This window comes from Vigna umbellata, chromosome 5 (genome assembly GCF_029865625.1).
Source record: "Vigna umbellata cultivar VRB3 chromosome 5, Vumbellata_1.0, whole genome shotgun sequence".
NCBI classification, from domain to species: Eukaryota; Viridiplantae; Streptophyta; class Magnoliopsida; order Fabales; family Fabaceae; genus Vigna; species Vigna umbellata.
The window spans coordinates 3,677,458-3,704,880 of NC_142169.1; the positions used below are offsets into that span (position 1 = coordinate 3,677,458).

At 39.8% G+C, this 27,423-nt stretch overlaps 1 protein-coding gene across 2 annotated transcripts in view; it reads left to right on the plus strand.

Moving 5' to 3' along the window:
* Window positions 1-1,633: 1,633 nt before the first annotated feature.
* The window catches only part of LOC124846829 (FAD/NAD(P)-binding oxidoreductase family protein), a 35,174-nt gene continuing 9,384 nt past the window's right edge, over window positions 1,634-27,423 (plus strand). Inside the window, exons 1-5 of one of the 2 annotated variants that reach the window (XM_088115497.1) lie at window positions 1,634-1,844; window positions 1,981-2,101; window positions 4,890-4,989; window positions 20,053-20,196; window positions 27,236-27,294. In XM_088115497.1, coding sequence (XP_087971623.1) covers window positions 1,997-2,101; window positions 4,890-4,989; window positions 20,053-20,196; window positions 27,236-27,294 — 408 coding nt within the window. In that variant the 5' untranslated portion in view covers window positions 1,634-1,844; window positions 1,981-1,996. The remainder of the gene's footprint in view (window positions 1,845-1,980; window positions 2,102-4,889; window positions 4,990-20,052; window positions 20,197-27,235; window positions 27,295-27,423) is intronic. The other variant, XM_088115496.1, reaches the window with a different exon arrangement.

A 27,423-nucleotide genomic window follows, 5' to 3' on the forward strand; every position in this document is an offset into this window, starting at 1 on the left:
TGGTTTTTAGTCCTCGTAGTTTTGAAACTATTACTATTAGTCCTTAAAAATGGACGGCGTTAAGTTTTAGTAGATGTGGCAAACGACGATGCCAAGTTTGATGCCAGATGCGTTCTGCACTCTCTCCCACGTTGCTGGCCAATAAGAAACTAACACTCACGTGACCTCCACTTCTCCATGATCCTTCGAGGAATTACCAGTGGATCCTCTGCAATTTCCTCACTCTTGCGCCCTTCCATGTGGTCCATAATAGTAACCACATTCTCTTTCACCACAATCTCCATACACGGCTGTGCTCCCACCACACTGTATCGCCCCTAATCAATAGCAACACAGACTAAGCACACAGTTCAACAAATTCAGAGACAAATTTAAGAGTAAATTACACAAAACTCTCAACTTCTTCAATCTCATTTGAAAAGCATCACACAATATACCTTTCATCGGATGTTAATTAAAACCTTTAAAAACACAACAAAAATGTTTCGATGTTGCAAAACCTCACAAAACTTCAGAACTATCAGTGTAATTTACTAAAAAAGCTGAAATAAAATTAAAAAAAAAATGCGTTCTCACAATGATAGAAAATTGGCCGAGCTCCACCGATTCAAATAGAAAACTAGGAGCATTTCTCTCGTCCTCCTTAACGAGACACCGGTAAGCTAGCACTGAAGTGAGGTGATATGAGAATATGCAACGGTATAGAGGAATAACGTTCCCCTTCTTCGAAGCTTCGAGAAACTTCTCGGAGTTGTCAGCTGAAGTAGAGAAAAAGTGAATGAAGCAGCAGAAAGTGATATAAAAAGCGAGATGGAAGTAGGAAGAAGAATAACCCGTTGTAGAGTCTTGTGCTAGAGCTCCATAAGGAATATAAGAGTGGGGCTGTGGAATCCTCCAATAAACTCTACAAACAACCTATACCAAAAAAAAAAAAACTACAAACACCACTGCAAACAACGGCGAAGTCAGTTAATGATGGATGGGATAAATGTGGAGTGGAATGGGAAGAATCAGACCGCGGCAGGAGATGGCGATCTGAGAGTTGCAGTGGACTTAGTAGAGTTCCTGCAGAGAGATAGAGGCGGGGGAGCAGTGTAGCGAAAACCTAGATCTTTGCCGTCGTCGTCGTCGGCAGTCTGAGAATGGCCACGTGAGTGTGAGATTCTTATTGGCCAGCAACGTGGCAGAGAGTGTAGAGCGCAGCTGGCATCAAACCTGGCATCGCCATTTGTCACATCTACTAAAACTTAACGCCGTCCATTTTTAAGGACTAATAGTAATAGTTTCAAAACTACGAGGACTAAAAACCATTAAAGTTTCGAGTAGGGACTAAAACCAAAATCGTGTGATACTTAAGGGACGAAAAACATATTTAACCCATTATTAAATTTCTAATGAAGTGGTAAGAAAATAAATAAGAATAAAATAAGATTAATACAATATTATTTTACAAAAAATTGGTAATAAAATAATGCTGTTTTTTTCATTCTTTTTTCGACAAAATCATTGTTAGATAGAAATTTAACAGATAGATAACATGATGTTAAAATTTATAATAAATTGTAAAAAGAAAAAGGTAACAAAATTCGTCGAAAGAAGATTAGTGAGAGATGAAGCGTGAATTTAACTCCAAGTTCTTAACAAAGAAAAAAGAAAAGCAAAATCACGTTTCATTTGCAGCAACGCGTACTTTAACGCGATTTTACAGTGTATCGACGTGGGTTCAATTCGAAAGCAGTTCGCATAGCCCCTCCCATGGTTTGAAATCCAGTTCCGAAAATATCAAACCCTGTGTTCTTCCTTCTTCTTGTATTCCACCATTTCTCTTTTCACACAATGAACAGGTATGAATGTTTTTTTTTCGAATATTTTCAATCACTCTTGTTTCTTCGTTTGCTAGCATGGGAATGTGGTTTATAGTGTTAATTGTGGTTTTCTATCTTCCTATTTGAGCTTCCGTTTTGGGCTTTGACTCTGTAGCTGATGTAATAGGGTGATGAAGAAGACTATTTCAAGCGTCTGCGCCCTCAAAATTCCAAGAAAGTATTTTTGTACTGAGGGTGTGAAAGTTGCTGGTTCCGCTATTGGAGAGGCGTCCAATGTAAGCATACAGCATAGCATTGTCAATAATTATATTTTTCTAGTTGTTTATTGTGTGTGTGTACGAAATTGAATTCATTTACATAGTGTTAGAGCAATACGGGGATAGTTATTTTTGAAATAGATTTTGGAAAATACAAATTTTAGCTATATAATTTGATCAAACGGACTTGATTCTTGTGTTTCTAAATTGTCCATTTGGTGTGGACATGCTTGAAGATTGTAACCCTGTCTTGTTGATACAGCTTCATGTTTCTTCTTTGGAAGATTCCTTTAATATTCATTGAAAGGTGCAACCTAGTTCCTTTAATACTTCTAGGGAACAATCACATATTGTGGGCTAGGCTTACTTAAGACCTTCGGTAGTGATGGGATACTTTGATGGCATTTTGATGAACTTTCAGGTGATTATCAGTTTCGGATTGTGATTTTATAGTCACTGTTTAACACAATCTGGTTGGGATTTGAGTTTGTCATAATTGTTTTGAATAATATTTTGAAAAGTTTCGAGCAATATATTTGGTATTTGTCTTTTATTATAACAGAAAATTGAGTATTTCCAGGAGAACCAATTTTGATCTTAATGGAAATTCAGATTTGAATTACATTAAAACTGCTGAGAAACAATTGGGATCTCAAGGATCATGTCTGGGACAAAAGAGAAGGTAGGGCTGCAAATATTTTTTTGTTTTTATCAATAATCAACGTCCAAAAATGTACTATAGAAGACTATCTTTGACCAGAATATTTATTTACTAAGTAGTCAAGATTGTGCTATAGTTGCAGTAGCACTGTGGAGGAGTAGTGCAGTGGAGCAGCCCTAGACTTCTATGTGATTCAAATAATGGTGTGGAGCCGTTTTCAGTAGTGCTCATAGTGGCTAAAATAATGGTCTTTTTAGGCTATAGTAGCGTCACCTTGATGGTTCTTAAAACCCCATTTTTACCACTATAGTAATATTTGTTTAAGGGTTCTGGGGTGAATTGTGATTTCTCCCCTATTTTCTGGTGTTTTGCTTCAGAAACAAACATCGGATTTGAAAGCCTCTTCCTTGGCCATTCCACGAAAATTACCTCTGCTCATTTACACTGTATATAACATTTTTTTTCCATTGTTCTGATCTATCTTATTTCTCTAAACTTCCCAGTTCACATTCTTCTCATATTAATTTAATTTGTGGTGTTCCTTTTCGTTTGTCATATTTCATTCTTTTGACTAAATTACATGTTCCTAGATGGAAAGTGATCGTCTTGGTAAACTGTGACTTATATGTGTAGTCTAAATTTTAGTTTTTATTAAAATGTTTAATATAGAGGTCATTTCACTATCCTCTATCCTACTGTTGTCTGCTGCTGTATTGTTAATTATTAATACCATAAAGACGCAATACCCTTTGGTTTGGGTAATAAAATAGAAAGGCAGCATACAACGTTCCTTTCAATCCTCTCACTTATGCTGCAAGCTCTTGTTTCAAGTAGCAAATTTACAAACAGAAAGGAAAAACACCAAGATAAGAAAGCTCTTCCCATCTCCTTCTACAAGCATCTCTGGCAACTAGTACTCCACTTGACTAAGAAAACCTTTCAATGCTGACCATGAACATTTCAAGCACTGAGAAGATTCAAATGTCTTTAGCCTTTCTCATCATTGGTTGCCGCAGCTCCCAAGCTGGTCTCCAGTTCACATCACTGTAATACCCAGAAACCCATCCAAAGATCCTCTATTAGTACTCTAAATCTTCAAATCACAACTAAAAGCAAGATCTCTCAACCAAATTTCTTGGCAATGACCCCTTACCCACTCAGGGAATGTTTATTTAGGTATTGGTAGCACTGATTTTGAGAGAATTGATTAGGCTAAACAAATTGATTCGCATTTGGGAATGATAGTTTAGAAGTATGTTAACGCTGAAGTGTTATCACCATTTATATATTGACATAGATAATATTATTATATATGTTCTGTGGGTCCCACGCCTAGAATAAATACTTGTCAACATAAAAGCTAAAAGAATTTGCTTATCCAAGAAATTCTGCTCACTGTAGAATAGATTTGGAGAATTCCCAATGTTCTTCAGAATCTAGGCTGCCCCATTTTCTGAGGAAACAGCCATTTGGATTTTTCCACATAGGTATTCACTAGGTCGAATCTTGCTATATTCATGACTACTTGGTTACAATCTATGATGTTAATCAAGTATCTTGCTCAACCATCGTGTTTGCTCAACTCATTTGAAGCCACATCAACTACAAACCAGAAGGAAACACCAAAGTTGAGCAACTTACCATCGCTCCCCATGCGAGGAGCTCTCTGCTTTAACACCAATCTGTATCATTATTAAGTTGGGCAACTATCCTTATTCATGTGATCCATAAACTCTATGAATTAACTCAGACTGGAATCAGTTTTTTGTTGGGCAACTTGTCCTTTCTTCCTTGAACAACAAGCTCTTTGGCTAAATCAATCGCATCAAAGGAGAAATTGTGACATGATTCTTTTCTTTTATTAAGTTGAGGAGGATTGTAGATGAGTAGCATTATATCTTTAATTTAGATCTTTTACCTTAAGTTTTACTTCTAGTAGTTTATTCTTGTTACATTGATTAAAGTAATGACTGTGATTACTCAGTCCTCAATTTCTTTGTAATCTTTGTCAATTATCATCACATATCCCGGACTCATACCTTTATGCATTTTCACATTACTATATTAGTTTATATTGAAAGATAATCATTTACACTATGGAATATCAAATGAAAATGCCCTATTCATATTCTTGAAATTTTGCAGGAGCATGAGAAGAAGCACACTGTTAGCAAAATTATTCCACAGTATGATATTGCTATTGTTGGAGGAGGGATGGTTGGCATGGCTCTTGCTTGTTTCTTAGGTGGGTAATCTGCATGGAGATGGGTGTGTCTAAGTCATGTTTTTTGTAGATTCTGTTAGAAATATGCAGTCGAGTGTTTTGTTATCGGACAATAACTAGGAGCAGGTGAATTGGTTTTACATTAACCATAACTTTTTAGAAAATCTTCCCTTTTTGAAAGAAAAATTAACTTCACGCTACAAAAAATCACTTCATATTAAAGCAAGTAAATAAAAGAGTATGATGAAAGAGAAGCTTGTACAAGTGATTCTTATACTGGTTTAGATCAAAAGATCATACGTCTACTTGTTAATCTCTTTAAAAAGAAGGATTAACCAATAACTAATAATAACCAACAACTTACAAAATAGAGTAAAGAAAGAGGTTTAGGGATAACCTCACTTGACAAACAAGAGATGACAAACACTTCCTTTTGACACACAAAAGGATGCACAACTTGACTTGCTAGTGTGTTAGAGAATGGAGGGTATATGAGAGAAGAAAGGAGAAACAGAGAACTTAACTGCTAGTCAGTTAAGTGGGTTTGGGAAAGAGGCCTATATAAGGACCTCTTTGTTGTATCAGTTAGTTAGTTAGACATTTGTTGAATTGTGACCGGTCTTAGCACCTGGTGAAGGAGGTTAAGCTCCTGGACTATCTTGTATACTATTCTTTCTTGTGAATACACACCCATTATTCATCTCAAACTCTGTAGTATTTGTCTCAGTGAGGGTACGAGTGCGAGTGAGTTAGAATTCCTACCTGAATCTCTAACAAAGTGGTCCGACCTGCTGGATCTGTGCAGAGGAGAGAAGGTGTTATGGAGGGAAGGATGAATGTTGTTGAGGGGCGATTGGAGCACATCGAGATGGCGGTGGATGGGATGAAAGCGGAATCAGCGGCGAATCGGAAAGAATCTATGGCCATACGTAAAGACATTCAAGAACTAATGCGGATGATGGGGGCTCGTGCCAAAACAACTGACAACCATTCTGACGGAAGCCAAGGGTCCGTCAACGATCAAGGGGGTGGCCGTCACAATGATGGTGGAGGAGGAGGAGGCGGGGAGCGTCCTGAAACGCTACCCAATTGGAGAAGAAGGGTGGAATTACCCACCTTTGAAGGACCTGACCCTTTGAACTAGATTAGTAGGGCAGAGAAGTTTTTCGCGATCCAAAGAGTGGCGGAAGAGGAGAAGGTAGAGTTGGCGCACATTAGTATGGAGGGGAGTGCCGGGTATTGGTTTAAATTCTGGCAAGATAAGGCGAGGGATCAATCATGGGAGGGGCTGAAGGAAGCGTTGTTGATACGCTTCGAGAGCCGACACCGCGGGGGAATTTTTGAGAGGATGGCGGCGACACGACAGACGGCCACTGTGGAAGAATACGTCAGGGAATTCGAAGCGTTAGCGGGACAGACAAAGGAATTCTCTGATCACCAGCTTTTGGGATATCAGGGGAGGGGTCCAGATGGATCAGGAGAAAATAGAGGGGGTAGTCGCGTGGGAAGAACCAAAAACGCTGAAGGCGTTGAGGGGATTCTTGGGCCTCACCGAATATTACCGGCGATTCATCCGAGACTATGGGAAGATAGCCAAGCCCCTTACAGAGATGTTGGAAAAAGGGAATTTTGCGTGGACTGAGTCTGCCAGGGAAGCGATGGGAAGATTGAAAAGAGCGGTGACCACCGCACCGGTGTTGGCATTGCCAGACTTCTCGCAACCCTTCCAGGTGGAATGCGGCACGTCGGGCACGGGGATAGGGGCGGTGCTCACCCATAAAAGGAGGCCGATAGCTTACTTCAGCAAAGCGTTATCGGAAGTGACCTTGGGCAAGTCGATCTACGAGAAAGAGTTGATGGCGGTGGCCCTGGCGGTGCAACACTGGAGACCATATTTGTTGGGCCAAAAGTTTGTGGTGTATACGGATCAGAGAAGTCTAAAGTTTCTGTTGGAACAGAGGGTGACGACTTAAGCGCAGCAACACTGGATAGCCAAATTGCTCGGCTACGATTTCGACATAGTGTATAAAACGGGAGCCAGCAACCGGGTGGCTGCCGTGCTGTCACGAAAAAGCAGTGAGGAGTTGGTTGGCGAGGCTGAGACCGAAGGGGACGACGGGGGTGTTGAATTGATGGGGATAATGAGGCCGTATTGGCAAGATTTCCAAGACGTGATGCGAGAAGTGGAGGAAGATGATGACTTGAATAAAATTAGAGAAGGCGTCACCCAGGATCCCAACAAATACCCGGCTTACACCATCGGAAACGGACGGCTGCACCACAAGGGGAGGCTGGTTATTCCGGCAAAGTCTGAGTGGGTACAAAAATTGTTGGCCGAATTTCATACAACACCGACGGGGGGTCACTCGGGGATCTATAGATCTTATCGGAGATTGGCACCGTCGCTGCACTGGGACGGGATGAAGAAATCAGTGACCGAGTATGTCAACCGCTGTTTGGTGTGCCAACAGCACAAATACATGACGGCGTCACCGTAGGGCCTGTTGCAACCACTGCCCATTCCACAAGCTATATGGGAGGACGTCAACATGGACTTTATTGTGCGGCTCCCAAAATCCAGAGGCCATGACGCTATATTGGTGGTTGTCGATCGACTGAGTAAATACGGGCACTTCATACCACTCAGACATCCTTACACCGCTCGAACAGTCGCGGATGTTTTTGTGAGAGAGGTAGTAAAGCTTCATGGGATTCCAAAGACCATAGTGAGCGATCGTGACCCCTTATTTCTCAGCGCTTTTTGGAGAGAGATGTTTAAGATGCAGGGGACCCACCTCCGGATGAGCACAGCCTACCATCCAGAGACGGACGGCCAAACAGAAGTGCTGAACCGAGTGTTGGAGGGATACTTACGATGTTTCTGTTCCGAGCAGCCCAAGACTTGGAACGTGGTCCTTCCATGGGCAGAGTACTGGTACAACACCAACTACCAGGGAGCTGCCAAATGCACGCCGTTTGAAGCTGTATATGGGAGAGCCCCGCCTTCGTTGTCAAGGTTTATTCCGGGTGAAACGATGGTGGAAGCCGTGGCCCAAGAATTACAAACAAGAGATGAAGCGTTGCAGCAGCTGCGATATCATTTGTCGAAGGCACAAGACGCAATGGTGAAACAAGCCAATCGTAAGAGGAGGCCGGTGACCATTAAGGTAGATGATTGGGTGTTTTTAAAGATAAGGCCCCACCGACAAACCTCTATGTCGGTGAAATTGCATCCAAAGTTAACGGCTAGATACTACGGGCCGTTCAAGGTGCTCAAGAAGATAGGGGAAGTGACGTTCAGATTAGAATTGCCCGCGACCGCCAGGATTCACCCAGTTTTCCACGTGTCTCAGTTAAAATTGGCGATTGGGACGAAGCAGGTGGAAGCTGAGCTGCCAGCAGATTTGCAAGTTGGGGGACACACGTGCTAGCCAACTAAGGTGTTGAATAGAAGAGTCCAGCAGCAAGATGGGGAACAACGTGAACAAGTTTTGATAGAGTGGCAAGATGCAGGGGCAGACAGTGCAACGTAGGAGGATCGGAGGTTGATGCAGGAACAATTCCCCGAGTTCGACCTTGGGGACAAGGTCAGTTTTCAGGGGGGAGTAATGTTAGAGAATGGAGGGTATATGAGAGAAGAAAGGAGAAACAGAGAACTTAATTGCTAGTCAGTTAAGTGGGTTTGGGAAAGAGGCCTATATAAGGACCTCCTTATTGTATCAGTTAGTTAGTTAGACATTTGTTGAATTGTGACCGGTCTTAGCACCTGGTGAAGGAGGTTAAGCTCCTGGACTATCTTGTATACTAGTTTCTTTCTTGTGAATACACACCCATTATTCATCTCAAACTCTGTAGTATTTGTCTCAGTGAGGGTACGAGTGCGAGTGAGTTAGAATTCCTACCTGAATCTCTAACATAGTGCGTATATGTTTTTCTCTTAGACATACTAAGACAAACACTAACTTCTACTACCACAAGATTCACTGGCTCACACTTAAAGCACAAAGTTCAAGTAAGCACTTAGTTTTGAAACCATTTAAGTAACTTTAAAACAGCTCATAAATGAGGTATATATAGGCTCAATTCAAAATTAGTTCAGAAGATCAAGAGTCTTCTTGCAACTGTTGTGGATAATCAATTATCCCAATTGATAATCGATTATCTACAAACCTTTTCAAAAGATAATTTTACTGAAATAATCAATTATCCTAAGTGATAATCGATTATTTGCGAGTCATTTCAAGAGTTGTTCTTTTGGGATAATCGATTATTCCAAGTGATAATCGATTATTTCATAGAACATTGTCATTTCTGACTTTAAGTGGAATAATCAATTATCCCAAGTAATAATTGATTATTCCAATGTGTTTGTGAAATAATGCCTTATTCTTTGAGCTCTTTGTTGTAACCTTGACAAAGTTAAGTCTAAAAAACAATTACAAATAACTTATTACAAAAGCTTTAATTGAATAACAATTTCTCTAATCTTCACACCCAAGGTTAGCTTCATTATCAAAACTCTTTTGACTTCAATTCAACCTTGTTGCTAACAATCTCTTTCTTTTTTGATGATGATAAAAAATACTTGTTTAAAGCTTTTGTAATTACTTGCATATGCACATCTTAGAAAAGAAAATGAAATTAGAGGTATAGATATTGCTTTAACACTTAACCTCTAATATCATTTTCTTTTCTAAGATGTGCATATGGAGGTAATCACAAAAGTTTTAAACAAGTATTTTTCATCATCATAAAAAAGGGGCAGATTGTTATCAACAAGGTTGAATTGAAGTTAAAAGAGTTTTGATGATGAAGCTAACCTTGGGTTTGAAGATTAGAGAAATTGTTATTCAATTAAAACTTTTGTAATAAGTTATTTGTAATTGTATTTTTAGACTTAAGTTTGTCAAGGTCACAAGTTAAAGATAACTCAAAGAATAAGGCATTATTTCATAAACGCACTAGAATAATCGATTATCACTTGGGATAATCGATTATCCCAGTTAAAGTTAGAAATGACAATGTTCTTTGGAATAATTGATTGATAATCGATTATCCCAGAAGAACCATTCTTGAAATGGCTTTTGATTATCTACGACAGTTGTGAGAAGACTCTTGGTCTTTTGACCTATTTTAGAGCTGAGCCTATATATATCTCATTTTTGAGCTCTTTTAAAGTTACTTAAACTGTTTGAGAACTAATTGCTTACTTGAACTCTCTGTGCTTTAAGTGTGAGCTTGTGAATCTTGTGTTAATAGAAGTGACTGTTTGTCTAAGTGAAAAACATATCTGCTCTAAAAAGTCAAGCTGCACATCCTTTTGTGTGTTAAAAGGAAGTGTTTGTCATCTCTTGTTTGTCAAGAGAGGTGATCTCTAAACCTCTTATCTATTCTATCTCTTTTTTAGAGAGATTAACAACTAGATATAGGATCTGTTTTATCTGAACCAGTATAAAAATCACGTGTGCAAACTTCTCTTTCATCATACTCTTTTATTTACCTGCTTTAATTTGAAGTTAATTTTTCTTTAAAAAGGGAAGATTTTCTAAAAAGAAGTTGTGTTTAATGTAAAACCAATTCACCCCCTCTTGATTATTGTCCGATAACGAAACATTTTGCTGTGTATTTCTAATAGTTTCTATATTTGTAGATAGACAAGCTTTAACAAAAGTCGTCAACTAATAATGTCTTTATTGAGTTTAATTTTTTTGTCAATTTGCACCTATTTAACCCCTTATCTCAACTCAATTAACTGACTCTAGAATCAGGTCAATTGTCAAATATTTCCGCATAGTTTTTCTATCTAAATTTGTGGTGACTATTGAACTGATTCTAGTTCGGATGCATAAAATATTTGACAATCTGTTACATTATTAATATATGCTTTAATTTGACTTCTGCCTACTTGGATATATCCTTGGTCCCTTGTTGTAGCCCGGTTTGGTTGTTCCAAACCACGTCAATGGATTACTTATCACTACTGTATCAATAAAATTGTACTAAGTTGTCACCTGTATTCATTATGAGATTGTTAAAAGTATTTTATGTTTTTTGTACATCACTTTTAATCATAATTAGATTTTTTTTTCTTCTAAGGTTCGAGGAGAAATTAAAAATGAATGGTTAGGCTTTTAGGATAGTAATTCAGTGCATCTTAATCACCGTAAAGGTAGTATTTGGTAACTCCAGTTTTACCAAAGAGAGCATTATATAGCATGTATTTATCCAAATAGTTGATAGTGCTTTAAAAGTATATGAAAGGAGGAAAAGAAATTAATTAGGTTGTAGGCTGTTAGGCGGTTAGGAGGCTTAGGAGGTCTGTTGGGTGGTTAGTGGTTGGTTAGCAGGAAGGGGTAAGGGGACAGGGGTGTCTGGTGACAAACATGTTTTTTCTTTGTATAGACAGAACCATTGCATTCTGAGTGATGGGAGAGTGTTCCCTTGATAGTTTTTGGACAATGTACTTTGTATTCTTTGTTCTCAAGAATAATAGACAAATTCTTTTCAGTATTCTGGGTGTGTGTGAGTGTGTTGTTGCGTATGTGGTTGATGCTTAAAGAAATCTATCAAGTGGTCCGACCTCCCGGATCCCTTTGAGAGGAGAACATGATGGAAGGAAGAGTCAATACTTTGGAGGGAAGAGTAAGCTCGGTTGAAAGATCAATGGAAGAACTGAAGGAAGAAACCAGGGAGGTTCACCAAGAACTCAAAGAGTTAACCAAAATCCTAGGAAGAAGAACTAGGAACCAAGACCGGGGTTCTGAGGGGAGTCAAGGGTTAGTGAATGGAGATAGGTTAGGGAAGGAGGACCTAGAGGATGTATAAGGGTCTTGATAATGGCTGAAGATGATGATACTGGGGAAGAAGAGGGAGAAGGAGAAATGGAACAGAAACATATGGAGCTCTCATTCTTTTCAACCGGAGGTGTCACCCAAACTAATACGATGAAATTGTAGGGATGGGTGAAGGGGAAGAAGGTCCTAATAGATAGGGGAGCCAGTCACAATTTCATTTCAACCAAGTTGGTGGAGCAATTGGGTCTAACAGTGGAAGAAACGCCTTCCTATAAAGTGTCTAGGAGATTGCCAAAGGAAGACAACCCAGGGGTGTTGTAGTGACATATCATTGTGGTTGGAAGGGGTAGAAATCAAGGAGAGATTTTACCTGTTCGAATTAGGAGGAGTGGATCTCATATTAGGGGTGGCTTGGTTAGCTTCATAGGGCGAAGTCAAGATCAACTGGGGAGACCTGACCATGAAATTTGGCCACAAAAATAAGGAGGTTCTGATCTACACTAACAAGAAAAGTGGTGTCTGCAGAGGTTCTACTGAAGGAGACAGAAATAGAAGCTGTCACACTGGTGTGGAGTTTGGGACAAACAAAATTCGAAGAATGAAGTAAGGGAGTGGCACATTTAACTCACGGTTGGAGGAGATTTTAGTTGAATTTGATGAGATTTTTAGGGAACCTAGCGGTCTTCCTCCTAAAAGGCACCTAGATCACAAGATATCCATCAAGGAACGGGTGGATCCGATCAATGTAAGATCATACCGGTACCCACACTTGTTAAAGGCGAAAATAGAAAAACAAGTGACAAAAATGCTGGGAATAGGAATTATCAGACCCAGTAACAGCCCCTACTCCAGTCCTGTTATCTTAGTGAAGATGAGGGATGGCAGCTAGAGGTTCTGTATTGACTATCAGGCTCTAAATAGGGCTACCATCCCTGATAAGTTTCCAATATCGATAATAGAAGAGCTGTTGGATGAGTTGCAAGGGGCGACATATTTTTCTAAGGTGGATTTGAGAGTTGGATATCACCATATACACATGAAGGAGGAGGACATCCAAAAAACAACCTTTCGAACTCACCAAGGCCACTATGAATTTCTGGTCATGCCATTTGGGTTATCCTATTCCGCATCGACTTTCCAATGTATGATGAACACGGTTTTAAGGCCTTATCTGAGACAGTGTGTCTTAGTCTTCTTTGACGACATATTGATATACATAAGACATGGGAAGATCATAAGAATCATCTCAAACAAATGTTGGGGACATTGTGGCAGCAACAATTTTTTGCTAACATAAAGAAGTGCGAATTTGGGAGGAAACAAATAAGGTATTTGGGCCACATGATCTCTGGAATGGGGTGGAAATGGACAGTGATAAGGTAGCAGCCGTGCTAGATTGGCCCGTACCGAAAAATATCAAAGCTTTGAGAGGGATTTTATGCCTCACAGACTATTACAGAAGATTTATTCGAAACTATGGGAAGATAGCTCGGCCCTTAACTGATTTACTGAAGAAGGGGCAATTCAGTTGGTCTCCACAGAGCTCATAAGCTATGCAAGCCTTAAAAGAGGCTATAACCACTGCCCCTATCTTGGCTCTGCCTGACTTCATACAGGCATTCCATGTTGAATGTGATGCCTCTGGTAGAGGAGTGGGTGTTGTTTTGTCACAAAATAAGACACCCATCGCGTATTTTATCAAGGCATTATCAGAGTTATCCCTCTCCAAGTCGATTTACGAAAAGGAACTGATGGCCCTAATGCTTGCTATCCAGCATTGGAGACCCTACCTTCTTGGCCAGGAATTTTTGGTCCATACGGACCAAAGGAGCCAAAGGTACTTGCTGGAACAGAGAATTACAACTCAGAACCAACAATACTGGTTGGCTAAATTGTTGGGCTATGAATTTAAGATTGTGTATAGAATAGGGGCTTCTAATAGGGTGGTGGATGCTTTGTCCAGGAAAGGGGAGGAGAAGGAGGAAGAGGATATGGAGTTGAGGGTGATTTCCATACCATTCTGGGAGGAGTTTCAGGCAGTGTTGGAAGAAGTAGAGGGTGACAAGATCTTACAAAAAATCAGAGAAGAATTGAGGGCAGACCCAAACTCACATCCAGCTTACACCCTAAAACACGATCGCCTCCACTACATGGGAAGATTGGTTTTGTCAGCCCAGTCCGCATGGATTCCAACGTTATTAGCTGAGTTCCATGCCACACCGACAAAAGGGCATTTGGGGGTCTACAAGACATATCAGAAGGTAGCCCAATCGCTGTATTGGATCGGGATGAAGAAAATTGTGACTGATTTTGTGGCGCCATGCCTGATTTGCCAGCAACATAAATACTTAGCCTCATCACCTCAAGGATTGATACATCCCTTGCCCATTCCTCAACCAGTGTGGGAGGAAATCAACATGGACTTCATTGTCCAGTGACCCAAATCCAATGGGTACGATGTAGTGTTTGTTGTGGTAGACCGGCTAAGCAAATATGGTCACTTCATACCCATCAAGCACCTTTACACAACCAAGTCTATAGCAGAGGTATTTGTGAGGGATATAGTCAAACTGCATGAGATACCAACGTCAATAGTCAGTGATCAAGATACTTGAGAATTAAACTATAAAATAAATCTAGAGGGCTTGATTGATCCCTCTCATAATCTTCTATTTATAAGAATAAATTGAAACAAAAGTACATGATAAATAGGGTAACCCTAGACACAATATAATCATGATAAATAGGGTAATCCTAGACACAATATAATCATAATAAATGGGGTAACCCTTGACACAATATAATCATGATAAATAGGGTAACCCTTGACACAGTATAATGATGATAAAATAGGATAAATATCCTAACACTCCTCCTCAAGCTGGAGCATACAAATTGTATGTACCAAGCTTGAAATAAATAAACTCAATCCGAGGACCCCTTAATGACTTGGTCAATACATCTGCGAGTTGATCGTTTGACCCAATAAACTCAGTACATATTTCTTTAGTCAACAACTTTTCACGAACAAAATGACAATCAATTTCTATATGTTTAGTCCTCTTGTGAAACACTGAATTTGATGAAATGTGGAGAGCAACTTGATTGTCGCAATACATCTTCATAGTATGGATGTCACAGAATTTAACCTCTTGAAGGAATTGTTTCACCCATATAAGTTCACATGTTAGTGATGTCATTACCCTATACTCGGTTTCAGCGGTTGATTGAGCTACTACATTCTGTTTCTTACTTTTCCATGAAATAATGTTTCATCTCAGAAAAACACAATATCCTGTAGTAGATCATCTATCAATAGGTGAACCTGTCCAATCTGCATCACAATACCCAGAGACCTGAATGTTTCCTTTATCTTCATATAACAATCCTTGCCCGGGAGCCTTCTTTACATACCTTAGAATGCGAATGAGAGCATTCCAATGGTCAACACATGGAGCCTGCATGAAATGACTAACCACTCCAACTGCAAAGGATAGATTTGGCCTTGTAATAGTGAGATAAATCAGTTTTCCAACCAGCCTTCTATACTTCTCTGGATCGGAGAATAATTCACCTTCTTCTGTCCTTAATTTCTGGTTTGGGTCCACGGGACTGTCTACCAGTTTACAATCAATCATGCCTGTTTCTTGTAATATATCAAGACCATACTTCCTTTGGGAGATTACAACTCCATCTTTTGATTGCGCTACTTCAATGCCTAAGAAGTATTTGAGACTTCCAAGATCCTTGGTTTGAAAATGTCTACACAAGTAGTCTTTAAGTTGAGATATTCCAACAACATCATTTCCTGTAATGACAATATCATCAATATATACTATTAAGTAAACACATTTCCCGATAGAAGAATGATAGTAAAAAACCGAATGGTCTGCTTCACTGCGTTTTAGCCCAAATTTTTGAACAATGGAGCTAAACTTTCCAAACCAAGCACGTGGGGATTGCTTGAGGCCATATAGAGATCAATGCAATTTGTATATCATACCAGACTCCCCCTAAGCAACAAACCCAGGAGGTTGCTCCATATAAACTTCTTCCCCAAGATCACCATGTAGGAAGGCATTCTTGATATCCAATTGATGAAGTGGCCAGTGACGAATGGCTGCCATGACAAAGAAGAGGCGAATAGTAGTCATCTTGGCTACAGGAGAGAAAGTGTCACAATAATCAAGACCATAAACCTGAGTGTAACCTTTTGCAACAAGTCGAGCTTTGAGCCGATCAATTTCACCATCAGGGTCGACTTTAACTGCATACACTCATCGACAACCAACCGCCTTTTTGCTTGGGGAAGGGGCACCAGCTCCCAAATATTACTGTGGTCAAGAGCCTGCATTTCTGCAATCATAGCTTGTCCCCATCCAAGATGATCAAGTGCTTCTTTCACATTTTTTGGTATAACAACAGAGGACACTGAGGATAAAAGAGAAAAATAGGAGGGCGACAATCAATGATAGCTTAGAAAATTATAAATGGGATGAGGGTTTCGAGTGGAACGAGTACCTTTTCTGAGGGCAATAGGCCATGCTGAATCATTTTCACCAGGAGGCGTGGGAGGAGGTGACGAGAGAGAAGAATCTGAAGTAGGAGATTCACCATTGTCTTGGGGAGGTGGATTATCCATTGGGGCCCTGTGTGGGATGATCTCAGTATGTGGAGAAACGGGTGTAGAAGGATTGTGATCAAGACTTGGAATGACAGAGACAATGGAGCTATTTGACTCAGCCATTGGAATAGGAAGGACCTGTTGGAGGATAGAAACATCCTGAACAGATGGAGAGAAGTAAGGAGTCTATTCAAAGAATGTGACATTGGCAGACATGTAATACTTCTTAGTTTCAGAAGAGTAACACCGATATCCTTTTTGAAGTCGAGAATAGCCTAAGAAGACACATTTGAGAGCGCGAGCGGAGAGTTTGTCTAGACCTGGAGACATGTCATGAACAAAACATACACAGCCAAACACTCAGGGAGATGTATGAAAGAGAGGATCATTAGGAAACAAAATGGAGAAAGAGACTTTATTATCAAGAAAGGATGAGGGCATCCTATTAATAAGATAACAGGCAGTTAAGATGGCATCCCCCAGTGATGGACAGGAATATGGGCACCAAGTAAAAGGGTACGAGCAGTTTCAACCAAGTGTCTATTTTTTCATTCTGCTATACCATTTTGCTGTAGTGTATAAGGACAAGTAGACTGATGTAAGATACCATGGGAACTCAAGATGGCAGAAAAGGAGGATGAGAAATACTCTATTGCATTATCACTTCTTAATATTTTGATTACTTGACCAAATTGATTCTTGATTTCATTAAAAAAGATGTAAAGATAGCTAGCAATTCAGAACGATTTTTCATAAGATAAACCCAAGTACATCTTGAATATTCATCCATAAAGGTAACAAAATATCTAAAACCAAAGGAGGAGATACGACTAGGTCCCCATATATCAGAATGGATGATGGAAAAACAAGAATTACATATTAATTGAGACCTTTTAAGGAAGGAAGATCTAACATGTTTTCCTAATTGACATGACTCACATTCTAAGGTTTGGAGACCACTAAGTTCAGGACACATCTTTTTTAATTTGGACAAATAAGGATGGCCAAGTCGATCATGTAGCACTTTAGGATTAGGAGTAGCAACACAGGACACCCTTGGACGAGATCCAAAATGGTATTATCCGCCAGCTTCATATCCTTCTCCAATCTGTCTCCTCGAACCACGCTCATGTATAACAAAAGATTTATGATCAAAGGTTATTGAACAATTTAACATTTTGGTCAACTGGCTTAGGGAAATTAAATTAAAAGGACAATTAGGGACAAAAAGGATTGAGTTGAGATTGAGAGAGGGAGACAAAGAAACATGATCGACTCCTTTGGAGGAAGTTTTAGATCCATTTGCAAGGGTTATGAAATGAGATTTTTCTCGAAAGGAAATAGATGAGAACAAAGAGGTATTACTAGAAATGTGATCAGAAGCACCTGAGTCAATTACCCATGAATTTTGACCTTCCATAGATTGAGAAACGCAGGCTGTTGATGTACTGGGAGATTGACATGGTTGTGCCAAGTTGTTAGACTTTAACCTTAAATATTCTTGATATTCATCCTCAGAAAACATAGAAGTGGAAGTTTCAGTCTTCGAAGTTGAAGTTTCAGTCTTCGAAATATTGGCGGTTTTGGAAGGGAAACCATGTAAGAAATAGCAATTCTCTTGAGTATGACCCATCCTTTTACAATATGTGCATTGAGGACGTCCTCGACCTCCTCGTCGTCCTCCTCTAGTACCACGTCCTCCTCTTCCTCGTGTGGCAACCATGACAGATGGTTCCACTAGTTCATGCGCTTCTTGAGTTTGAGGTACCAGGACACGCAGAAGGCGAGTGGTCAATGTTTCCATGGAGGGAACCTCATGACTAGTTAGAAGTTGATCTCTGAGATGATCAAAATCGGGATGTAGGGCACGAAGGATCAACACCATGTAAAATTTGTCTAGTTTCTTTTTGATATTCTCTAGGTCTACTTCCAAAAACATCCTGAGTTCTTCGACAGCAAATTAGGCTTCAGCCATGAAGGACACCATATCATGGTCTGCCATTTTAAGAGATGCAAGCTTGTTCGTAGTGTCATAGAGACGTTGAATATCGTTGGCATAAATGCTTTGGGGTTTCTTCCAAAAGGAGTGACAAGTTTTGAAATCCCTCAAAGATACAAGAAGTTTGGGTTCCACTAATTGCCATAACAGGACACACAACTGGAAATCTGCTTGTTTCCACTAATCAGCTTTTTCAGTAGGCACATGGCTTCCATCTCGCTCAAGGTGGTCATAATGCCCTTGGCCAAGGAACCACATTTCAACGGCAGCAGACCATGATAGATAATCTTTTCCATTTAGCTTCTAGGAGGTAATTGATGGACTTCCGGAGAAGGAAAGAGTACTGCCAGACGTCATTTCTGAGGAAGACGAATAGTACCAGCGAGGAACAAGAAAACCCTAAGGTTTTAGACGAACGGAACTGTGACAGTGATGGATGACGGTGGTCGGCGACGGGCAGCGGCGGACGGTGGCCGGCGGCGAGCAGCAACGAACAGAGGCGGGCGATGACGGACTGTGGCGCCGGACAGATATCACGAGACAGAAACTAGAGTGGGATCGACCTGCTCTGATACCAACTTGAGAATTAAACTGTAAAATAAATCTAGAGGGCTTGATTGATCCCTCTCATAATCTTCTATTTATAAGAATAAATTGGTACAAAAGTACATGATAAATAGGGTAATCCTAGATACAATATAATCATGATAAATAGGGTAATCCTAGCACAATATAATCATAATAAATAGGGTAACCCTTGACACAATATAATCATGATAAATAGGGTAACCCTTGACACAATATAATGATGATAAAATAGGATAAATATCCTAACAGAGATCCTACCTTCCTAAGTCTGATTTGGAAAGAGTTGTTCAGACATGGTCTGTTGGGTGGTTAGTGGTTGGTTAGCAGGAAGGGGTAGCTTTATGAGGGGACAAGGGTGTCTGGTGACAGACATGTTTTTGCTTTGTTGTATAGACAGGACCATTGCATCCTGTATGAAGGAAGAGTGTTCCCTTGATAGTGTTTGGACAGTGTACTCTGTATTCTTTGTTCTCAAGAATAATAAACAGATTCTTTTCAGTATTCTGGGTGCGTGTGAGTGTGTTTTTACGTGTGGTTGATTTCTTGCTTAAAGAAATCTATCAATAGTCCATTTATTTGTGATCATTTACAGAGAATAGAGCTCTTCGTTGTTCACTTGTCATTCAAAAGGCTGCCTATTACATTTGAAGGTTGCATTTACAGTTTGCATATATTTGTAACAAATTGTGTTTTCGTTCTCACACTTCAATATTGTATCCTACTATCCTTGTTTTCAACTATTTGTCTCTAATTTGTATTCTTTAATTTGTCATGAAGTGGGCTAAGAATGATAATGGTGAAGAGAAGTATTAAATAATGAGTGCGAGATAGGGGGGAGTGAGAGGTGGAAATAGTAAAATATAAGGTGATGTCAGGAACACTATTAGAGTTTTCTTTTTTCCTTTTAAAAGCTCTCTCTAGAGGCTTTCTAGAAAAGCTACTATTTCCTTAAAATAAGCTTTTATCCAAATACTAATTAATATTCTCCAGCGTGAGCTATGTTATCGATGATGATGATGATGATGCTGGAGAGTAATGTGTTATAACTTCAAATCTGATCAATTATTTTGTTCTTCCAGCAAGTATGCCTATGACAAAGCAGTTGAACGTTGCAATTGTTGATAGTAATCCGGCTCTGAGTAGTGGCTTGCACATCAAGAAGGAAGACCCCCCTGATCCAAGAGTCAGTACAGTAACTCCTGCTTCTATATCTGTTCTCGGAGGTATTATGTCTTTAAGGTTTGTTAGTGAATAATCACTGTCGTTGTCGTTTCGAAATCTAATTCTCTCTTTTTATCTTGTTTCTTTGTTAGAAATGGAAAAACTTGTATCAGAGAAAAAGGACAAAAATAAATGTGAAAGATGAGATATTTTACATATTTAAAAGCTTACATTTATGTGTGTACGCATACATACATAGACACACTTACACACATATGAACCAATAATATAACATGCCCACTAAATCCTATACCAAAATGGACAGCAATAAACAGAACTCAAAGAGAAGCCATTATCATTATCCTCTCCCATATAAAGTTTATGGAATAAGGACACTATCAAATATGAACGCATTCACCAAATACAGAAAAAAAAAATCCTCTTTGTTGTAAAATCCTATCTAGTGAACCATGAAAATCCATTTCAAAAGCATGAGGGAACAAAGAGGAACATGTTAAATAATGAATAACGAATACTGAATAGTGCACTTGAAGCAAAGTTCGTTCTGCTATAGAGAATATTTCATAATAAATAAGACACAATTCAAAGGAAGTGGTCTTTTTGTACATTTCATTAAGGCAACTAAAAACCAAAGGAACAACTAATATATATTAAAAATCAGACTCACATCTACAGACATAGCTCATGCTTAGTAATTAGTAAATAATTACCAGTCATTAAATTAGCTATGCAAAATTGTGTAAGAGGATCGAAAAGGGAATACAAAATTGTAACTCAACTCGTAAGAGTTACGAGTATAGGAAATTATATTTGTAGAACTATGCATACATTCAAAATAATATAGATGATAAAAATAACTCTCAAGTCTTAAGTAGTAAGATCCAATGTATATCATAACTAAAAATTGGTTCTCAGTTCATAAAATTATGCATAAATAAAACAACTTATAAATTCATAAATGTTTAATTCAAGCAAACTATTCAAGGAAATCATTCATATTAAAAGCAAGATGATACGTACCCAAGAGATAATAAAAATAGGTGGGGCAGAGTTTATAAGAGGAGAGAAAAGGGTGACGTGGCTTTGTGAGGGAATTGTGTTAGTTAGAAGAGAGAGAAAATGGTTTGTTATATATTATGAGGTGTAGGCTGTGAGGGGGGACACGTTTGGTTTTCGGTGGAGTGAGAGGAGAAGAATTATTACCATTCTTCTCAGGAGCGAGGCTCTGGGCAGAGGGTCTGGAACCTTCTGAGTTTTCTGTTTTATAATAACAGTGAATTTTGACCATTCTACTTTTCACATTTCATATTTTCGATTGTTCCATTTATTCCTAAACTCTGATCTCTATTAATTGGTCCGACCTGCCGGATCAATATTTCCCGATCGGAGATCATGCCACCAAGAAGGAACAATGTCCAAGGAGAGCCAGCGGGTGAGGAGAATGAGGCAGATCTTGTTGTGGGGGAGGTCGCTAAACTCAAAGCAGTAGTCGAGGAGCTTGTGGCGCAATCGTTGCAAAGTCAAACCAACTTGGAGAAGCTGCGTAAGGATTCAGCAGAACAGATCGTCACCTTACGCCGAGAAGCCGCTGAGAATCAATCAAAGCTCCTTCACTTAATTTCGAAGTTCACTAATATGAATGAGGGGGAAAACGAAGAGTTGGGGTCAGGATCGGTGAATACGCAGAGAACGAAAAGTATGAGACAACTCGAGGGGGACGATTTAGCTGAATTTCGGCAATCGATGAAGAAGATAGAATTACCACCATTCTATGGAGAAGACCCAGCGGGGTGGATAGCAAGAGCTGAAGTTTATTTTAACGTACAAGAGACACGAGAGGCAGTCCGGGTGAATCTCGCACAACTGTGTATGGAAGGAAGCACGATTCACTTTTTCCATGCGTTATTAAATGAATATGATGAGTTAACTTGGGAAGATTTGAAACGAGAGATGCTGGAGCGATATGGAGGCCGGGGAGAAGGGAGTAGTTATGATCAATTGGCTGCCCTAAAACAAATAGGAAGTATCGAAGACTATATTATAAGTTTTGAGTGTCTCATTGCTCAGGTGCCACGAATGCCCGATGAACAATACTTTTCTTATTTTACACAAGGGCTGAAGTACGAAATACGTGCGAGAATACGAAGCTTGCACGTGGCACATCCTATGTCCAGGGGTCGCATGATGAATGTAGCTCGCGCCATCGATGTGGAGATATCAGGGAGAAATAAAATATGGCAGGGAAGGGGAGAGTCTCGAGGGGATAGGTATCAAGTAGGGCATCGACCCATTTCAACTGTGGTGGGAAAAACTGGGCCAAAACAAAATGGGGGAAGTTGGGGAGGAAATGGGCCTGGCCCAAGTGTTCAGAAGGATTGGGGTGCAAAGAATAAAGGGGGGTCACGTGATAGAGGAGCAAATCATCTTTCTTATCAAGAACTTCTCGACCGAAAACAAAAGGGCTTGTGTTTCAAATGCGGTGGGGTGTACGGTCCCCTTCATCAATGTCCTATTAAGCAGCTAAGGGTGGTCATGGTGAATGAGGAAATCCAAGTTGAATGCGAAGGAGATGAAGAGGAAAATGAGGAGAGGGATGACGAAGATGAGGTGGTGGCAGAATGTACAACGTTAAATCTCTATTCTCTCACGCGAGACCGAAATGATCAACCGAGGACTATGAAGTTACGGGGTCTGATTGGGGAGATTCCGATGTTGTTCTTGGTCGACAGCGGAGCCACGCACAACTTTATTTCACGAAAACTTGTGGAAGCTTTGGGTTGGCAGTGGGAAAGAACCAAGCAAATGAAGATTCTGATGGGAGATGGGCACAAATCCGAGACTCAGGGGATTTGTCGAGGTCTCAAAGTAAGGATTGATGATGGTGAGTTTGAAATTGATGCTTTTCTCTTCGATTTGGAGGACATGGACATGATATTGGGGATGTCGTGGTTAACGACGTTGGGAGAGACCACTGTGGATTGGAAAAAACAGCAAATGAAGATCCAGACTCAGCAAGGAGAGAAACTGCTAAGAGGGGCCCCTCATGGGGATTCTTTGTTAATTTCAGTGTGTGGGATATGGGAGGAAAAAGAGAAGATGGAAGTTGCAGAGTTGGGTCCAGAGCAACGAAGCGTCTTAAATCACTTGCTGCAGTATTTCAAAGATGTGTTTGAAGAACCTAAGGGGCTACCCCCTAGACGTGTAAAGGAACACAAAATTCATCTCAAACCAGGACAAGAACCTATTAACGTGAGGCCTTACAGATATGCGTATCATCAGAAGAATGAAATTGAGAGACAAGTGCAAGAGTTGATGGAAGTGGGTCATATCAGGCATAGCCAGAGTGCTTACTCGAGCCCAGTCATTTTGGTGAAGAAGAAAAATAACAAATGGCGCATGTGTGTTGATTATAGAGCTTTGAACAAGGTCACTATTCCAGATAAATTTCCAATACCAGTTATTGAGGAGTTATTGGATGAGTTGCATGGAGCTAAATATTTCTCTAAATTGGACCTTCGTTCAGGATATCATCAAGTCAGAATGAGGGAGGAAGACATTCCAAAGACAGCATTCCGAACCCATGAGGGTCACTATGAGTACCTCGTGATGCCCTTTGGACTTATGAACGCTCCATCGACATTCCAAGCTCTCATGAATGAAGTTTTTCGAACGCTGTTAAGACGAGGGGTATTAGTGTTTTTTGATGATATACTCGTGTATAGCAACAGTTGGGAAGAGCATATGCAGTTGCTTGAAAAGGTGTTAGAAGTGTTGAGGGATCACCAATTATTTGCGAACAAGGAAAAATGTTTGTTTGGCCATGAGAAGGTGGAGTATTTGGGACATATTATTTCCATACATGGAGTTGCGGTGGACCCAGCAAAGGTTAATAGTGTGTTAGAGTGGCCAATTCCCAAGAACGTAAAGGGAGTTCGTGGATTTTTGGGTCTTACAGGCTATTATCGTAAGTTTATAAAAGATTATGGTAAGATAGCTAAACCACTAACAGAGCTTACTAGAAAGGATGGATTTGGGTGGAATGAACGAGCTCAAGAAGCATTTGATGAGCTCAAACAAAGGGTCACATCAGCACCAGTGTTAAGGCTCCCAAATTTTGAAGAAGAGTTCGTCCTGGAATGTGATGCATCTGGGACAGGGATTGGAGCAATCCTAATGCAAGGAAAAAGGCCGGTGGCGTACTATAGCAAGGCCTTGAGTTCACGCAATTTGACGAAGTCAGCCTACGAAAGAGAGTTGATGGCAGTGGCATTGGCTATCCAACACTGGAGGCCTTATCTTTTGGGTCGCAAATTTACTGTTTTTTCAGACCAGAAGAGTCTTAAGCAACTAATGCAGCAAAGGATAACGACAGGTGGACAACAAAATTGGTTGGCTAGACTATTAGGCTATAATTTTGAGATTGTTTATAAGCCAGGCAAAGAAAATCAGGGGGCAGATGCTCTATCCCGAAGTAGAGATGAAGGAGAAATGAAGAGCATGGTATCTTTTCCAGTTTGGTTAGATTGGCAAGAGCTTAATGCAGCGGTACATGTTGATGATAAATTGAGGAAGATAATAGAAGAAATAAAGGCTGGACAGGTTTATGTGGGATATGAATATAAACAAGGCGTTTTATATTATCAAGATCGCTTAGTGATACCGGATAAATCTGTGTGGGTCAATAGGTTATTGGAAGAAGCTCACTCTACTCTGCAAGGGGGTCACTCAGGGTTTTATCGAACCTACAGAAGGATTGCAGCCAATGTGTACTGGAAAGGAATGAAGAAAGATGTCCAACAATTTGTCCAAGCCTGTGATACATGTCAGAGGCAGAAATATATAACAGCAGCCCCTAATGGTTTATTACAGCCTTTACAGATTCCAGAAAGAGTTTGGGAGGATATCAGTATGGATTTCATTACTGGATTGCCCCGGTCTAAAGGCTTTGAAGCAGTTTTGGTAGTGGTGGATCGTTTAACAAAATATTGCCATTTTGTTCCCCTTAAACATCCTTATACGGCAAAGTCATTGGCTGAGATTTTTGTAAAAGAAATAGTAAGGCTGCATGGAATACCGAATTCGGTGGTGAGTGATAGGGATCCGATATTCATGAGCTTGTTTTGGAGAGAGCTCTTTAAGATGCAAGGAACAAAGCTGAAAATGAGCACGGCGTATCATCCGCAATCGGATGGACAAACTGAGGTAACTAATAGATGTCTGGAGACTTACCTCAGATGTTTTATTACTGATCAACCAAAGACGTGGGTGATTTGGATACCGTGGGCAGAGTTGTGGTTTAATACCACTTATCATAGTTCCACAAAAATTACTCCTTTTGAAGCGGTGTACGGAAGAATTCCTCCTAAGATTGTCCAGGTGGTTCAAGGAGAGGTGAGGGTAGCAGCTGTTCAAAAGGATCTTCTAGAGAGGGATGAAGCACTGAGACAGTTGAAGTCTCATTTATTACGTGCCCAAGACAGAATGATGATTCAAGCTAATAAGCATAGAAGGGAAAGACATTTTTCGGTGGGAGATCTTGTGTTTTTGAAGTTGAAACAGAATAGACAGCAGTCGGTCATGAGCAGAATTAACCATAAATTAAGTGCTAAATACTATGGACCATTTGAAGTAGAGGAGAAAGTAGGAGAGGTGGCATATCGTCTGAAATTACCACCTACTTCAAAGATTCATCCTGTTTTTCATGTATCTTTGCTGAAAAAAGCGGTGGGCAAGTATAAGGTTGAGGATGCTCTCCCTACCGGGTTAGATGATGACAGAGCTGAAATATTAGTTCCCACGGCCATCTTAGCCACTAGGAACTACACCAAAAGAGGAGAAACTAAGAAGCAGGTACTGGTTCAATGGAGAGAGCAGAATGCAGATGAAGCCACTTGGGAAGATGAAATAAATATTCGAAGTCAGTTTCCAGAGTTTAGCCTTGAGGACAAGGCTTTAATTCATGAAGAAGGCATTGATACGTACCCAAGAGATAATAAAAATAGGTGGGGCAGAGTTTATAAGAGGAGAGAAAAGGGTGACGTGGCTTTGTGAGGGAATTGTGTTAGTTAGAAGAGAGAGAAAATGGTTTGTTATATATTATGAGGTGTAGGCTGTGAGGGGGGACACGTTTGGTTTTCGGTGGAGTGAGAGGAGAAGAATTATTACCATTCTTCTCAGGAGCGAGGCTCTGGGCAGAGGGTCTGGAACCTTCTGAGTTTTCTGTTTTATAATAACAGTGAATTTTGACCATTCTACTTTTCACATTTCATATTTTCGATTGTTCCATTTATTCCTAAACTCTGATCTCTATTACAAGACGGTGAGCCTCTTCCACGTGATCTTCAATTTCATTAATGTCATCTCCACCACTGGCATCATTATAAAAAATTGTAGGAACCTCTGAATCATCCATAGGTTCATTAGCACCACCACCACTATCTTAATCTCCGACTTCAACTAAGATTGTCACCTTGTTGACTCTAGTGATCAACTGGTCAATGTCTTCATCAAATCCTGGAGAAGTCTAAGAATTAGCTGTATATATATGTGTGTGTGTACATGCAGACTGATTCTCTTTTCTTACGTGAATTAGATACTACTGAAATGCAGTTGAACTCCTAGGAATCAGGTAAGAAAGATTACTGACTATAGGCAAGAAAGAATTGAACCTAAGGCTTGCCCCCGAAACATTTGGAAGAAATGCTGCTTTAGATCCCGCCCAGATCAAGGGTGGTGTATTTTTTTCTCTTTCTAAAAGAGCGAAAGTTTACTACGGTGCTCCTTAGGATGCATGGGGTTCTGCACTTCGCATCAATGTGACAGGAATTAAACCTATGGCCCTATACCAGCTTTGTGCATATTTATTAATATGCTCTAGCTTGGAGGGGATCTTGACAATTAAGATAAAATATCCTTTATTGTGATTTATAGGCAACAATTGACTTAATATCCTCTAATTATTTGTAATTGATGAAATAAGAGTATGTAAACCATCCTCTATTGGGTAGTAAGACACATGGTTTTTAGTATAATTATTACTCTGTTCTTTTTACTTAACAAATACTTTTTGTCTATTTTTAGATGCTGGTGCTTGGAAATATGTTGAGCAAAACAGACATGCTTATTTTAATGTAATGCAGGTAAATTTTTTTTCTCTCTCTCCTATTCACCCTGTTATTATTTTCTCTTGTGAATAGCTCAATAGTGGAAATGGATTCTCTAAGTGCATAGTTATTAGGAGCATATTTAGGAAATTGACACAAATGTTG